The sequence below is a fragment of the Cynocephalus volans genome, chromosome 14 (assembly GCF_027409185.1).
Source record: "Cynocephalus volans isolate mCynVol1 chromosome 14, mCynVol1.pri, whole genome shotgun sequence".
Taxonomy (NCBI): Eukaryota; Metazoa; Chordata; class Mammalia; order Dermoptera; family Cynocephalidae; genus Cynocephalus; species Cynocephalus volans.
This window is the reverse complement of record NC_084473.1, coordinates 95,702,599-95,715,754: the sequence shown is the minus strand read 5'-3', so window position 1 is coordinate 95,715,754 and position 13,156 is coordinate 95,702,599. Positions and strand designations below refer to the sequence as shown.

Here is a 13,156-nt window from a genome sequence, read left to right as displayed (position 1 = left end):
TTTTCTTTAAAAATTCTTTAGAGTTTCCTGGTTCTTTGCATGTTGGAAAATTTTAATTTGTATCCTAGACATTTTGAATATTATGCTGAGACTCAGTCCCATTAAAATCCTCAAAGGTTTTGCTGTGCTGGTTCCAGTCAAGTTTCATGCATGTGCAGCTCAGATTTGAGCCCAGGACTTCATACACAGATTTAAAGGACCCGGCTCAGCTTTCTTCTTTCTGTGGTTTCCATTCACCATGGCTCCCTGGCTAGAAAGACAGGCTTAACCTCTCTGCATTGTAGCACCAAAGGGCAGAGTAGCAAGAGAAAGGAGCCTGCAGGACCACCAAGCGCCACACCTGTTGCTGCTGTCTGTGCTGATGAGGGGCTTCACTACTGGGACTCTCAAGGGGTAGTGTCTGAAGAATTAAAAGGGCTCTAAACTCTTCATGCTGCTGTGGGGGGAGGCAGTTGCCTCTTTGCTGCTGCTCCCTTTTTGTAGGGCTGGAAGGGTTAAAGGGGTTCAGCCTGCAGAAGGTGCTGCCATCACCTTCAGCATGGGTGAGGGGTGGGCCACTTCACTGTTGATTCTTGAGTAGGGCTGAAAGAGTTAAGAATTGTGCCACAAGAAGGGACACCATTGCCACTGCCACCAAGGCAGGCAGTTCCACCCTGTTGCTGGCATTTGCCTGGCATAGGGATGAGAGAATCAAAACAACTCCATCTCGCAGGGCTGCTGCTACCAAGAGGGGTCTGCTGCTTTGTTGCTGGTGTTCACCTGGAGTAGGGCCAGGACCGTCAAACAAGCTCTGTCCTGTAGGAGAAGGGCTGGGAGAGTAACAGGGGCTCTGGCCTGCAGGGTTGCTGGTAGCACCAGTGGTAGGGTGAGAAAGTGCTGCCAAGTCCTTGCTAGGGTCCTGGTCTCCCTCCCTGGTCCACCAGCTCTTATCCACCTTTGAATCCTCTGATACTCACTTTACACATTTCGTACAGGGTTTTAAGTTGTGTCAGTGGGAGAGAAAGGGAGGTGTGTGTTCCATCTTGGTTAAAACTGCAAATCCATTTTTGTGTAATTTTTTGAGCAATGGGATTACAAAGTGATTTTCCTACCATTTTTAGGCCTTTCAGTATTATTTATATAAAAATATTTTTGATGACTTTGAGGTTTCTGGCATGAATATCTGGATAGATGTGGTACTGAGAAGGACAGAGAACTGGGGTGGGAGAGGTACTGATAAATGGAATTATGAATGTGGAGGTGCCAAGTCAAGGATGCCCATCGGATGGTTAGGTGACTAGTTGCTGTGGCCAAGGAAGTCGAAGGAAGAGAAAACTTCAGGAAACAGGTGGGAATCTGTGATGTGACTTGTGTGGGGGGAACCGAGGAGAGGTTGCTGAACTGAAGGCATGCAGGGATAAGACGACCCACACGGTTGAGGACCACTGGAAAGGTGAGGAAATGAAAGCCAGAGTGTCACCCAGGAAGAGACTGTGAAGGAAAAGGTAAGGCTAAAAAGAAATGCAGATGTGAACAAAGTTGGTTTTCTTTAAAAATTCAAGATACATCTGGGTATTTATCCAAAAGAACTGAAATCAGGATCTCAAAGAGATATTAGCACTCCATGTTCACCGTGTAACTGTTCACCATAGCCAAGACGTGGCAGAAACCTAAATGTCCTTGGACAGATGAATGGATAAAGAAAATGTGGTGTATGCACACAATGGAATATTACTCAGCCTTGGAAGGGATGGAAATTCTGTACTATGCAATGACAAGAATGAACCTTGAGGACATTATGCTAAGTGAAAAAAGCCAGTCACAGAACGACAAATACCGCATGATCTCACTTACATGTGGAATCTAAAATAGTCAGAAACATAGAATCAAGGAGTAGAATGGTGGTTGCCAGGGGCTGGGGGGAAGGGGAAATGGAGAGTTACTAATCTAGATGTATAAAATTTCACTTATATAAGATGAGTAAGTTCTAGAGATTTGCTGTACAACTTTGTACCTAAAGTCAACAATATGGCATTGCACACTTAAAATTTTGTTAAGAGGGGTAGATCTCACCCAGCTGGGCTCCTCTGTTTATTACAATGACCACTGCGTCTTTCCCCCCTCTCTCTGCTGAAGGGTTTCTCCATTCCTTCCAAGAAGGGAACACAGGATGTGGACAAGAAGTAGCTTGAGTCCCTGAGGCAGAACCATGCACCCATCTGGGACACTTCAGTAATCTAACTTTATGGTGTGTGCCCTGGAGGGGGGATGGGGGAGATGGAGGCCCATCTGGGAGCTCTGGGCGAAGTACCTGCCACAAGATAATAAACAGCAATAATCAGGACGTTCTAGAAAATGGATTAATAGAGTTATTAAAACTTTTACTGTCTGCATGTTTTATATAAATTGAATTGCCTCCAGCTGCTATAATTTGGGAGCAATGAGAGCAACAGGAGAAGTCATAATAACGAGTTAAACTACAACCAAATCCAGTGTCTGGGGAACGTGTGGGGGCTGCTTCACTGGTGGAGTCTGACAGCACAGACCCTGAGAACTCTGCTCTGGTCTGCAGGAGGCAGCCCTAGACCCCAAGGTCCAGGGTGGGACCAGGCAATAGGCACAGCCAGTCCTAGCCCTCAACTTTTTAACACCAAACCCTGAGAGAGTGGATTCCCAATAGAATGTGGGTAATTCCTCCCCTCTTCTCTTTGCGTTAAAATGAAAATCATTACCTGTGCCCATAAAGTAACCTAGATTCTTGCAGACTGGAACTCATCTGACTGTGTTATTTCTGTGGCTTAAAGAATGTTAATGAACATAGATGAATAAGACAATTTTCTTCTACTATTTAAGCAAAGCTGTTAATAAATATTATATCACATTTTATACACTGAAGAAAAATACACAAGGTCTTTAACTACAGACCATCCGAGGCATTTAAAAGTGAAGAAAGTCTTGCTTAGACAGAGGAGGTTATACCTAATTAACGGGCCAAGCATCACCCTCTGAAGCTTCTTTTCCAGCTCTGGCCATGAACCTGAATATCCTGTTTTTAAGTTCCATGCATTCAGTAAGCCCTTGAGAGATATTTTCAATTCTAGGCCATGAAAGTGGCTGGCACTGATGTCAGGGTTCCATGTGCACAGGGCAATTCCTTCCTCCTGTGCTATTTCAATAGTTCTGTGAATCACTCTATAGTAGCTTCAATAACTCAAGGGAAATTTGCAGAGCGAATCATCAGCTCTGGTTTGCATCTCCCCAAAAGCTCCCTCACTTACTATTTTAATGCAGTGGCAGCAGTGGCAGCAGCGGCAGAAAAGTCACAGTAGAACCAAGGGGCCCACAGATCAGGAAGGCCACATGCACAGGCTCCTTGGAACTGCCTGAATCCTTGGGTGTCACATTAGGAACTCAATGTGCTTTATACACTGCACTTATACTAACTTCCTAGGAAGGAGCCAGAATAAAAATGAGAATATCTCTCAATGTGTCTTTATGTTGCTTCTTCATATGAGCTAATTTTTTCTCCTGTGTGTACACCTTTTTTAGGGTGCAGGATTCCCTAAGAGAGCCACCAAGTTCTATTTCCTCTCTGTCCCACAATGCAGTGCTTAAGTAGAGTCTTGATCTTCTAGTAGCCCACTTAAAATAAAACTTTTTAAAAATAAAATTAGCCATGGAAAACTTCTCTTTAGGTCCCTTATAAAATGAGCACACACTACTCATTTGTGTAATTTTGTTTTCTGGTACACTGGTTTCCATTAATTAAAAAAAAAACAGCAATGAAAAAACAATTTGGCTCCACTGCAAATACCCATTTCCAACAGATTTCTCAGTTCATCTGAAACACTATAAATGAGAAGTGACAAATGTCAAAGAGAGAGAGAAGAGGCATCTATTTTGTCTCTGCTCATTAAAAAAGATTCGTACATGCTGCCCCAGTCTTAACACAATCTCCCTTTTGGGGCAGAAAGTTTTGCAAAGGCTTGTGACTCCAATAACATGAGATGCTTTCCACACAAGGCCAGCCATGTGAGCCTGATCATGACCCAGAGGAAATTCTTCCTTAGGGGGAAAAGGTCAGAAGGACACTATCTGACAGAGGGGCAAGATGCTTCATTTACAGCCCAGAGGGACCTTAGGCCTTGGGAAAACCTGCCCCAACATGAGCACATACGTCCAGGGAATTTGAGGCCTGGCTGACTTGGAGGCAAAAATTGGGAGAAGCGTTTGAGTGATCCACAGAGGGTGCCCTCTCCTCTCAGAGAATATGCTACCTGATCCGTTTTTACATTTTCCTTCTTATGTCTACATACCCGGCTTCTCTGCACTTACACGAAATCCTGACTTTGGTTGATCCATCTCTACTCTCTATTCCTAACTCTTAATCAAATGTGATGTCAGTGGCACTAAGGGAAATTTTGACTTTCTTCCAATTCTCCCGCAACAAATTTGGCCCCAGAGCATTTGCCAACTTTGCGGACGTCCGGCAAACCGTGCCAGCTAACGTGGGTTTCCCGCTGCCTGTCCCCGCCCGACGGCCTTACGCTGTCTCCTCCTTACCGGCGTCCCTGTGCGGCGACTTCTTCTCCGCCGTCCTCCGCTGCTTCCTGGGCTCCGGCGGTGGCGTGGCTCGCTCGGGCTCCCCGGGGCTGGCGTCGGCGGGCGGGTGCGGCAGGGTGCGGCTCTGCAGCAGCGGCTTCCTGGGCAGGGGCGGCTTGGCGCCCGGTTGCTCGGGGGACCGGGCCTTCCCCTTCCCTTGGTCGCTGGGGGACCTGGCACCTCGGAGGGTGGGGGCCCCTGTTACGTGACACTTGTCATCTTTCGGGAGCAGCGTCAGCCCTGCTCTTTCTAGCCTGACCTCGGCACTGTACCTCTTCGGTCCCTTGGCTTCGGCGGGGGGGCGCTCTCTGTATCTGAAGGACAGAGAGGTGGACCGGAGCTTGACGAGGAAGGGGCTTCTGTCCTCACACGGGGACGGCTCCGGGGCGGCCGGGCCGGGCTCGCTCGGGCCCGGCGCGGCCGCCGCCTCCTCAGGGCTCCTGGGCCGCCCGGCCGGGCTGGCCGCTCTATCCCCTGAGTCCTGAGAGTCGCCCCCTGCAGGCGACTGAGGGCGCAGCTTCCCGTCCTGGGGCCCAGGGCGCGCCTGCAGGTCATCGAGGGCCGCCTCGCTCCTCCAGGCCAGGCTGCTGCGCAGCAGGGGACGCCGGCCGCCGGCCTCACCCGCGGGCTCCGGCAGGCGGGAGCTGCCCGGGCGCGGTCGCGCCCTGCACGAGGACACCGAGAACTTCTTCAGGCCCCGCAGCTCGCCGCTCGGCGCCGTCCTCTCGGGACCCCCCTGCGGGGCCTGGGGCTGCTCGGCCCTGGGGAGCTCCGGCGGGGCGGCCTCTCTGTCCGGGGAACAGGGCCGGGGCTCCCCCGCGGGCAACTCGGTGGCAGCAGGCGCGGGGGACCCGCCGAGCCCCACGCTCGCGGCCGAGGCCTTGTGCTTCAGGCAGCTCTTGGGCGCTGGGGGGCTCGGGGCGGGCGCCGGGGCAGGGTCTTTCCCGGTCCCCTCCGGCCAGGTCACTTCCAGCCGCGGCTCCGCTTCCTTTGGGACATTTTGGTCTGGCCCGTCTGGACCAGAGAGCATCTCCAAGGTGTCAGTAGTGACAATCTCGGGAGGTGTCGTGTTCCCCAAAGGGATTGAAATAGATAATGAACTTCTGACGACTCCAGGAGCAGAAAGCACCTCGCCAGCTGTGTCCCCAGCCGGGGGACCTGCTTCTGCGGTGGACAGCTCCTCCTCCTGGTTTTCCCCATCGGGACTAGGGTGTGGGGATCCCTCTGGCAGAGATGGGGACTCCAAGCAGGGAGCTGGGACTGACACGGGCTCAGTGGCCTCTGGGGTGGCCAGGCGGCTTGAGAGCTCATCCCCAGGGCAGCTCCCCTCCTCAACGCTGGCACTGAGCGCTGGGCAGTGCTGCAGGCGGGCGCGTCTGGCACGGGGCCCTCCAGGCTGCAGCGAGGTGGCTGCTCCCCTGGGCTCAGGGCCTCTGTCCAGCACCATGTCTTGCTGCTCAGAGCTGGAGCTCTCTTCTGTGCTGACTTCGGGTAATGGCTTCTCATCAAATTCCTCCTCCTCTGGGGTGCAAGTCAGATCACTCAGGGATTCAGACTGTGCACGCTGAGAGATATAAGGATAGAAGACACCATTACTACAACAAGTACTAATAAGCCCATGACCTCCCATTGTCTTCAAGGCTTAAGACAGTTTAGAGAAAGCAGAGTGTCCCTAAAGCTGGCACTTAAGTAGACATTCACACACACACAGTGGTCTACTTGGAATCTTGGCTCACAAGTTTAGCATAACAGTGGCAGTTGTGCCCTCAAAATAATTGTCACCTACAGATCATCTGGAGGAATCTCAAAACCAGCAGATGCTGCTCTACAGAGTGAAGCAAAGGGAAAGGGACTGACGCTGGCTGAGTGTCCGTCATACTCTGTGCTCTACACTTGTTATTTCATTCAATGCTCGATTCATCCCAGCGAGGAAAGGATTATCATTCCCTTTTTTCACTTGGAAGACCAGGAGCTCAGAGGTTTCAATACCTTGGTCAAGGCTGAGCTAATAGGTGGCCCGGATGAACAGCTGGTGATCTTTCTTTGACCCTGTGCTGCCTCTGAGCCAGTCTCCCATGTCAACAATCCTCAGGGATGAACCCTCATAGTAAAGCCAGACTACTTTTCCTAAAAGACAATTCATATTGTGTCACACACAGTCAATAGCTAACCACAGCTTATAGGATAAAACCCCAAAGTTTCAGCTAAATTTAAAGTCTGTTTCTCCCACTCCCTACTCAAATCAAACTCCCAGAAGCTGGGCCTGAGTGACTGTCGGTGTCCCTGCCATACTCTCCCAGAGCCCCTAAGGACTGCTCCAAACTCTTCCTCCTGTAGGGAGTCTTGCCTGTTCCCTGCAGCTTATGATCCTCCCCTCTCCAGCCTCCTTAAGCCCTACTGCCCTGACCACCACACACTGCCTTGTGGTATTTGGTATTTTTATTCTGAAAGGTCTCTGGGATTCAGATTCTAGTCCAGCTTCCTCCTTATTCCTCACAAAGTCACAAACACAGCTTCGTCCTTCCCTTTTTCTAAAGTAGGAAACGTGGCCCAGGAGATGTGTTTGCAATAGGTTGTTGTTGTTGTTTGTTTGTTGTTATTTTAACATTCTCCCAGGGGCATCTGCTTGCTAATAGAACACAAGATGACTGGGATGTCTGTGACAATATCTAAGCTGACTCTTGCCAAAATGTGCAATCCCCTTTGTTTGACATTAAGAAGAGGAAGATGCTCAAAGAAAATTCTACAGAAGAATTTCCAGAAGCATTAGGTTCTTGAGTTTGCCATGTCACTGGCCTTTTGCTACTACATGAAACTGTTAATGTTCAAATATCTTTAGGACATGGCTCACATATGAAAACTATCAATCATGGAACCCAGCTAAGTCAGTGGAAAGCTGGGGAGTAGAAGTGGTTAGGGTACATCTCAGCTTGGGCCACTGGCAGCTACAAAGAGGGGACTAGAGGGGCCGAGCAGGACTAAGGTAGGATGGAATGCGTACCCCAGAGGGTGGACTTAGACACTGAATAGAGGCCTTGAGGGGAGCAAAGCTGCTTCTAACCTAGCCCAGGATTTCTAGCCAGGCACAGCAGGAAGAAGCTCCGGGCGCCATGCTCCATCTCCAGAGCCTCCGCATCACCTCCTCCTCTGGGCCCTCACAGGGGCTTCACACCCTAGTAGAAATGGGGGGACCCGTTGCTCAGCCTGCACCAAGATGGAGACGCCATGGTGGCTGCCTGCTTATCTGCCTCATGTCACCAGAGGAAAGCTCTTCGGAGCAGTGTCCACATCCATCATCTCTGGGCAGAGGACACTGCCAATGAGCAGTGCAGTGGTGGAGAGGAGGTGGCAGGGTCTGTCTGAGACCAGGGCCTTGCAGCTCTGGCAGGCACGAGACCTCAAACTACTCATACAGTTGTGCTGTTCCTGTTAAAATGGAGTGAACGGTATTCCCTGCTCCCGGCACTGCCTGGGTTGGGATGGGGACCGATTGGTGTGGTGAGAAGTGAGGACAAACGCTATGGGTGTCCCCCTTCCACTGTGTGTGGAACCGCAGGCAGGGCGTCGTTCTGTGCGGCAGGGTGACATGCTGAGGCAACAAGCAGGGCTGTCATTCCTGGCCTCTGCTTCGGTGGTGGCAGATGGACTCAGTCGCATGCACTCTGGAATGTCTTTTTCAAATTCATAATAAATACTACAGGCTTGACAGCCAAAGCAGTTACTGTACAAGTTGGGGTGTTTCTTTTTAAGATAAAAAGAACCTTTTCTTTGTCTAGAGCATCAAAAGGTTGAGAGCCTGGATGATGTGGAGTAGGGACCATAGCCCACTGACGACAGAGCTGGAGAATGCCTGGCAGGGAAGGACGGTTGTTCCACCCAGACGCAGAGACGGGCTTGGGCAGCAGCAGGAGGAGGAAGAGACGAGGTGGAGACTGAAGACGCCTGAGCCTCGGGGGCGGGGTGGTGGTGAGGGAACAGGTGATGAAGAAAGAAGCCTCAGGAGTTACGGGCAATCAGAAAAGCAGGAGAAAGTAGATTTCACTGTCCAGTGAGGTCCAAAGGGACAGTGAGCCTCCACAGAAGTCCCCAGGGGCAGGAAGGCAGCAGAGAGGGCAGCATGGCCACTCTTTCCCACTCCTGAGGCAGTACAGGAGCTTCTGAAAGCACCTTGATCCCCGAGAGGGGCCAGGCAATGAGGGGCATCCTCACAGTTGAGAAGAAGGACCTCATGGCCAAAGGGCAAAGGGGGCTGTGGACACTGAAGGACAGAGGCCACCGACTTAGGACCCAACAATGAATGGAAGGACACTGGTGACCAGTGCCCAGTCAGGAAAATTTGGGTGTCTCTGAGAACTGAAGACATCCATGCCCGCTTCCTACCAAGCAGGGAAGGGAACAATGGAGGGGAAAGATATAGGAATGACAGAGTTTAAATAAAGGACTATGTTTACATTCTACCCAGACTGACTATGCCAGATTTTCTGTTATTCTACAAAATGGGATACAAAAACTAAGTCAAGTTCAAAAGCAAAGAAAGAGGATTACAGATCTGCCCATAGGGCAGCGAGAGGGGATGCTGTATTTATCTCGAACACGAACTGGTCTTCCCTGTCACCACCTGGGCAGGCTGTGGCTGGTTATACATGCCCTGCCAGAGTGAAAGACATCCCCGTGGGAATAAGCACAGACTTGAGGGTCAGAAGGGAGCTGGCCCTCAGATTCCACTCAGCATGAGAACGGGCAGGTCCGGAGTTGCTGGACCTCGTCAAGTCCCCACAGCACACAGCCTCCAACCGCAAACGTGCTGGACACACAAACATAGCCCCAGCTCCCTAGACCCCAGCTGGCACGTCAGTCTGATGTAACTCATCTTGCTTCTTCCTCCAGCATCAGTCCCCTCAAAAGTCAACCCTGCTGGCATGAGTTTAAAAAGCATCTTCTACATGCCCAAAGGAAAACTTACTCTCTCCCGGGAGCCTCTCAAATCCTGAGCGGCCACAGCCCATGATCTCTAGCTGAAGCACGTACCAGTCTTGGGTACTGCATCAATACCCTACGATCATGTCATGGGGGAAAGAGAGAGAGGGGCCGCTAGCCTGTGAGCATCTCTTTCTCAGCACGGTCATTCTGGGTGGCCAGGCTGGCCCCACACCCTGTTCCTCACCTCCTGCAGCTGTGAGGCATTGTAGGCCCCATCAGGCAGAGGGGAAGGCAACCATTGCAGACCTACGTGGACCTCTAACCCACTGGCACCATGAAGCCAAAGTATTCCACAAGCCAGTTTCTCAGCTTCCAGAACTACAAGTTGACAATTCCCCCAGGCAGCATTCTCAAAGAGGGGTCTGTCCAAACAGAGACATGATCCCATGCTACTAAGGAGGTCTTGCCCAAGGCAAGTGTCCATTCCAGTGTTTCAGCTTCTTCTGTCATTCACTCATTCATTCTCACTCACTCACTCATTCATTTGTTGACTCATTCATCCATTCAACAAATGTTTACTGAATGCCAGCTCTTACTAGCTTTGCTCTGGGGGCTGGAAGTACAGCTGAGACAGGGTCCTAAAGAAGACTGGCAAAAAGCCAGTGAGCACATACAATTATCAAGGTCACGTGTGTGTGTGATGACTGTTCTGAAGGAAGTGAATGATCAGGGTGAGTCTCTCTAGGGAGAGGACCTCTGAGCTGAGACTCTAAGGCTGAGAAGCAGCAAATCAGGAAAAAAGTATCTCGGGCAAGGGATATAGCAATACTAAGGGCTGAGGCCGGAGACAGCTCCGGGAGCTCAAGAAGCAGAATGGAGGCCAAAGTGTGCATGAGAAAGAGGAAGTACGAGAGGTAGGCAGGGCCTGATTGTGCCAGGACTAGAGGGTGGACTTTGCATTGAGTGCAATTGGCACACAGTGCACAGAAGGTTCTTAATAACTGTGTATGGAATGAATGAATGAATGAGGGAGTGTTTACGCAAGGAAGAAATGATTCACTTATGTTGAAAATGACAAGCCACTCCAGCTCCTGCAGCCGAGTCCCATCAACTGTGGTGGTTCTCAGAGGGGGCACAAGACCCTGTGGGGGGACAGAGGTGGGGGAAGGGAGAGGGGGAGTGCCAAGGCTGCCTGCCCTGCCTCTGCACAGAGGAGGAAGCCCAGTTACCGAAGACAGCCGCCTCATTTTACTGGACCGCTGGTTGCGGGGCTTAACCAGGAGCTTGTGCTTGGCTGCAGAGTTGTCCAGGCAGGAGGAGAATTCCGGAGGGTAACTAAAATCAGCCACAGGCACCAGGCTGCTGTCAGAGGTCCGGGGGGACACAGTGGTGTCGCTCACGTGGTCTGGAGACACTGGCCGGGATGAGGACACTAAAGAGACCTTCACGAGGCAAGAGCAAACACACCAAGCATTAAATTTTCAACATGAAACAGGTACAGCCAACACATAAACTCTCCTTTTATCCTCCTCAGTCTTCCCACGCTGTCTCTGGGCTTTACATGTGCAGAAATACTGTCAATTTGACCCTTGACAGGGAGTGTTCTAGGATACTCCTTTAGAAGGTAGATGGCTGGGAGTTTAAAGTGTTGGGCCAACCCCTGGAAACCCGCCACTCCTTTCCAAAGCCATGCAGAGAAACTGTATCCCAAGCCCCCTCCACCCTCACCCTCCCGTAGCAGCTGGCACAGGCTCTCAGAAAAGAGCTACTTTCTCCGATGAAACAGACCAGCTGCATTTCTCCAAGGGCAGCTTCAGCTAGTCCTATCTCTGGAAGCCTAGAGGGTAGCCCAGAGGTGAGATTTTAGGGGCTGGGCACACAGGAGGTGCCCAGCCCACCACCCCATATTCCACCACAGGAACTTCATTTGTTCATTCTAGAAGGTCTCTATCCTCATGCAGATTTCTCTTTTGCAGAAATCTGGCTTCAAGTTACCATCTGTTAAGTTACAGATATCTTACTAGCTTATACCTCAGCAGCGAGGAACTGACATTCAGCAAAAGCAAAAGTGTGCGTGGCCAGGGAGGAAGGGGATTCTGGCAGCTACACGGACAAATGGGCCACACCCTAACAAACCTGCCCACCGAACTTGGCGAACTCCTCCACTGAGTGAGATCTGGGTGGGTTCTCCTGCAAAGACGTGCATCAGCAGAAAGCTCTGAGCATCCGTGCACACTTGCAGCCCAGAGGGTGCGTGCAGAGGGAGAATCTGGTGGGCGCTGGGCTTTCAGTACAACCCTGCCATCTTTGAACAAACAAATAAACCTTTCTATTTGAGCATGGTGCTCAGTGTCAGTGTCAAGTTTACATTTTAACTTAAGAACTTAATTTTATTCATTACACAATGATTTAGCAAACCCTGATGAAACAGGAAAGAAGCAGCGAGCAAGATAACAGATCTGCCTGATGGTGAGCTCCCAGGTCCGTGGGCGTGTCTTGCTATCTCTTTTCCATGACCTTGGAGCCCCGAACAGAGCAGGTGCCCAGCAGCCTCGCTAAACTGGATGGGGAGCCAGGAGGTTGACACTAGTAGAGAGACAGGCTCTGACACAGGGACTGTTCCTGCAGAGGAACAACCTCAGAGAAGAACTTATTTTCCCTGTTCAAAGTTCCATTGTATTTTCTAATGAAAGTATAAAGTTTATTCCATAAAGTTTATTTTGTAAATTGGGAGGAGATAATTACTAAAATAAAGGAGAAAGGGATAGAAGTGGACATAACCTATTTTATTAGCTCTTTTCTTTTAGCTATTCAGGTACTTATGGGAATAAAGCAAGAAAAATTACTTTAAAAATAAACCACAGGATTCCTGGCCATAACTATAACTGATGACTCAGGAAGTCACCTTACACTGGGCAAGTGATACCTTTCCCAGATAATCTTCCTTAAGGGTCACAAACAGCATGTGTATATTTCAAAATCATACAGAATCCTTAACTTTGACCCTTACCTACAGGAAAAAAATTTTTTTCTCACTGCCTGGCACTCGTGAGAACAGATGTGTTGCTTTGCAAATACAGTGACTCTGGAAATGAGAATGTGACAACATGGGCCTTCAGTCACCCTACTATAAAACAATACCCTGAAGTCTGCAAAGGGCAAAAAGTCCCTGCCACTCTTCTGCTTGGGTTGCCTTGTGTTTGTACTGCCTAGGCAGAAGGTCTTAGGCTCCAGCTCACTCTGGCCCCATGCCGGGGGACCTCGGCACAGAACTTAACTCCCCTGTCTCCTGTCCACGTGCAACCCCATACTAGCTGTCACAGCCGGTCTCCCACCTAGGGAACTCAATTCCTCCGGCCTTGGAACTCACTTCTCATTCTCCAGTGTCATTCTGAGAGTTCTTGGGGTCTGGAAAGATGAACACCTTCACAACCAAGGAGACTCATGAGCCTATCTTTGATCGGTGATGTAACTATGTGGGGTCTCCGGTGTGGGGGGAAGGGCAGGGAAGCTGGCATTTTCATGGGTGGGCTGGCAGCATCCGGAGAATTCACATTGGCATTGTTTGCTTCTCGTTACCCAATTTTTCCTGAAATCTGTTCTTCTGGATGATTCTGGAAACAGAGGACTGAAAGATCTAACATGTGGCCCTTTG

The 13,156-nt window shown here is 50.3% G+C and overlaps 1 protein-coding gene across 1 annotated transcript in view; it reads right to left on the bottom strand.

Moving 5' to 3' along the window:
* Positions 1–13,156, bottom strand: part of CRACDL (CRACD like) — a 51,747-nt gene that overhangs the window by 20,697 nt on the left and 17,894 nt on the right. Inside the window, exons 5-6 of the mRNA XM_063078936.1 lie at positions 10,731–10,943; positions 4,543–6,145 (exon numbers count right to left, since the gene is read on the bottom strand). Coding sequence (XP_062935006.1) covers positions 4,543–6,145; positions 10,731–10,943 — 1,816 coding nt within the window. The remainder of the gene's footprint in view (positions 1–4,542; positions 6,146–10,730; positions 10,944–13,156) is intronic.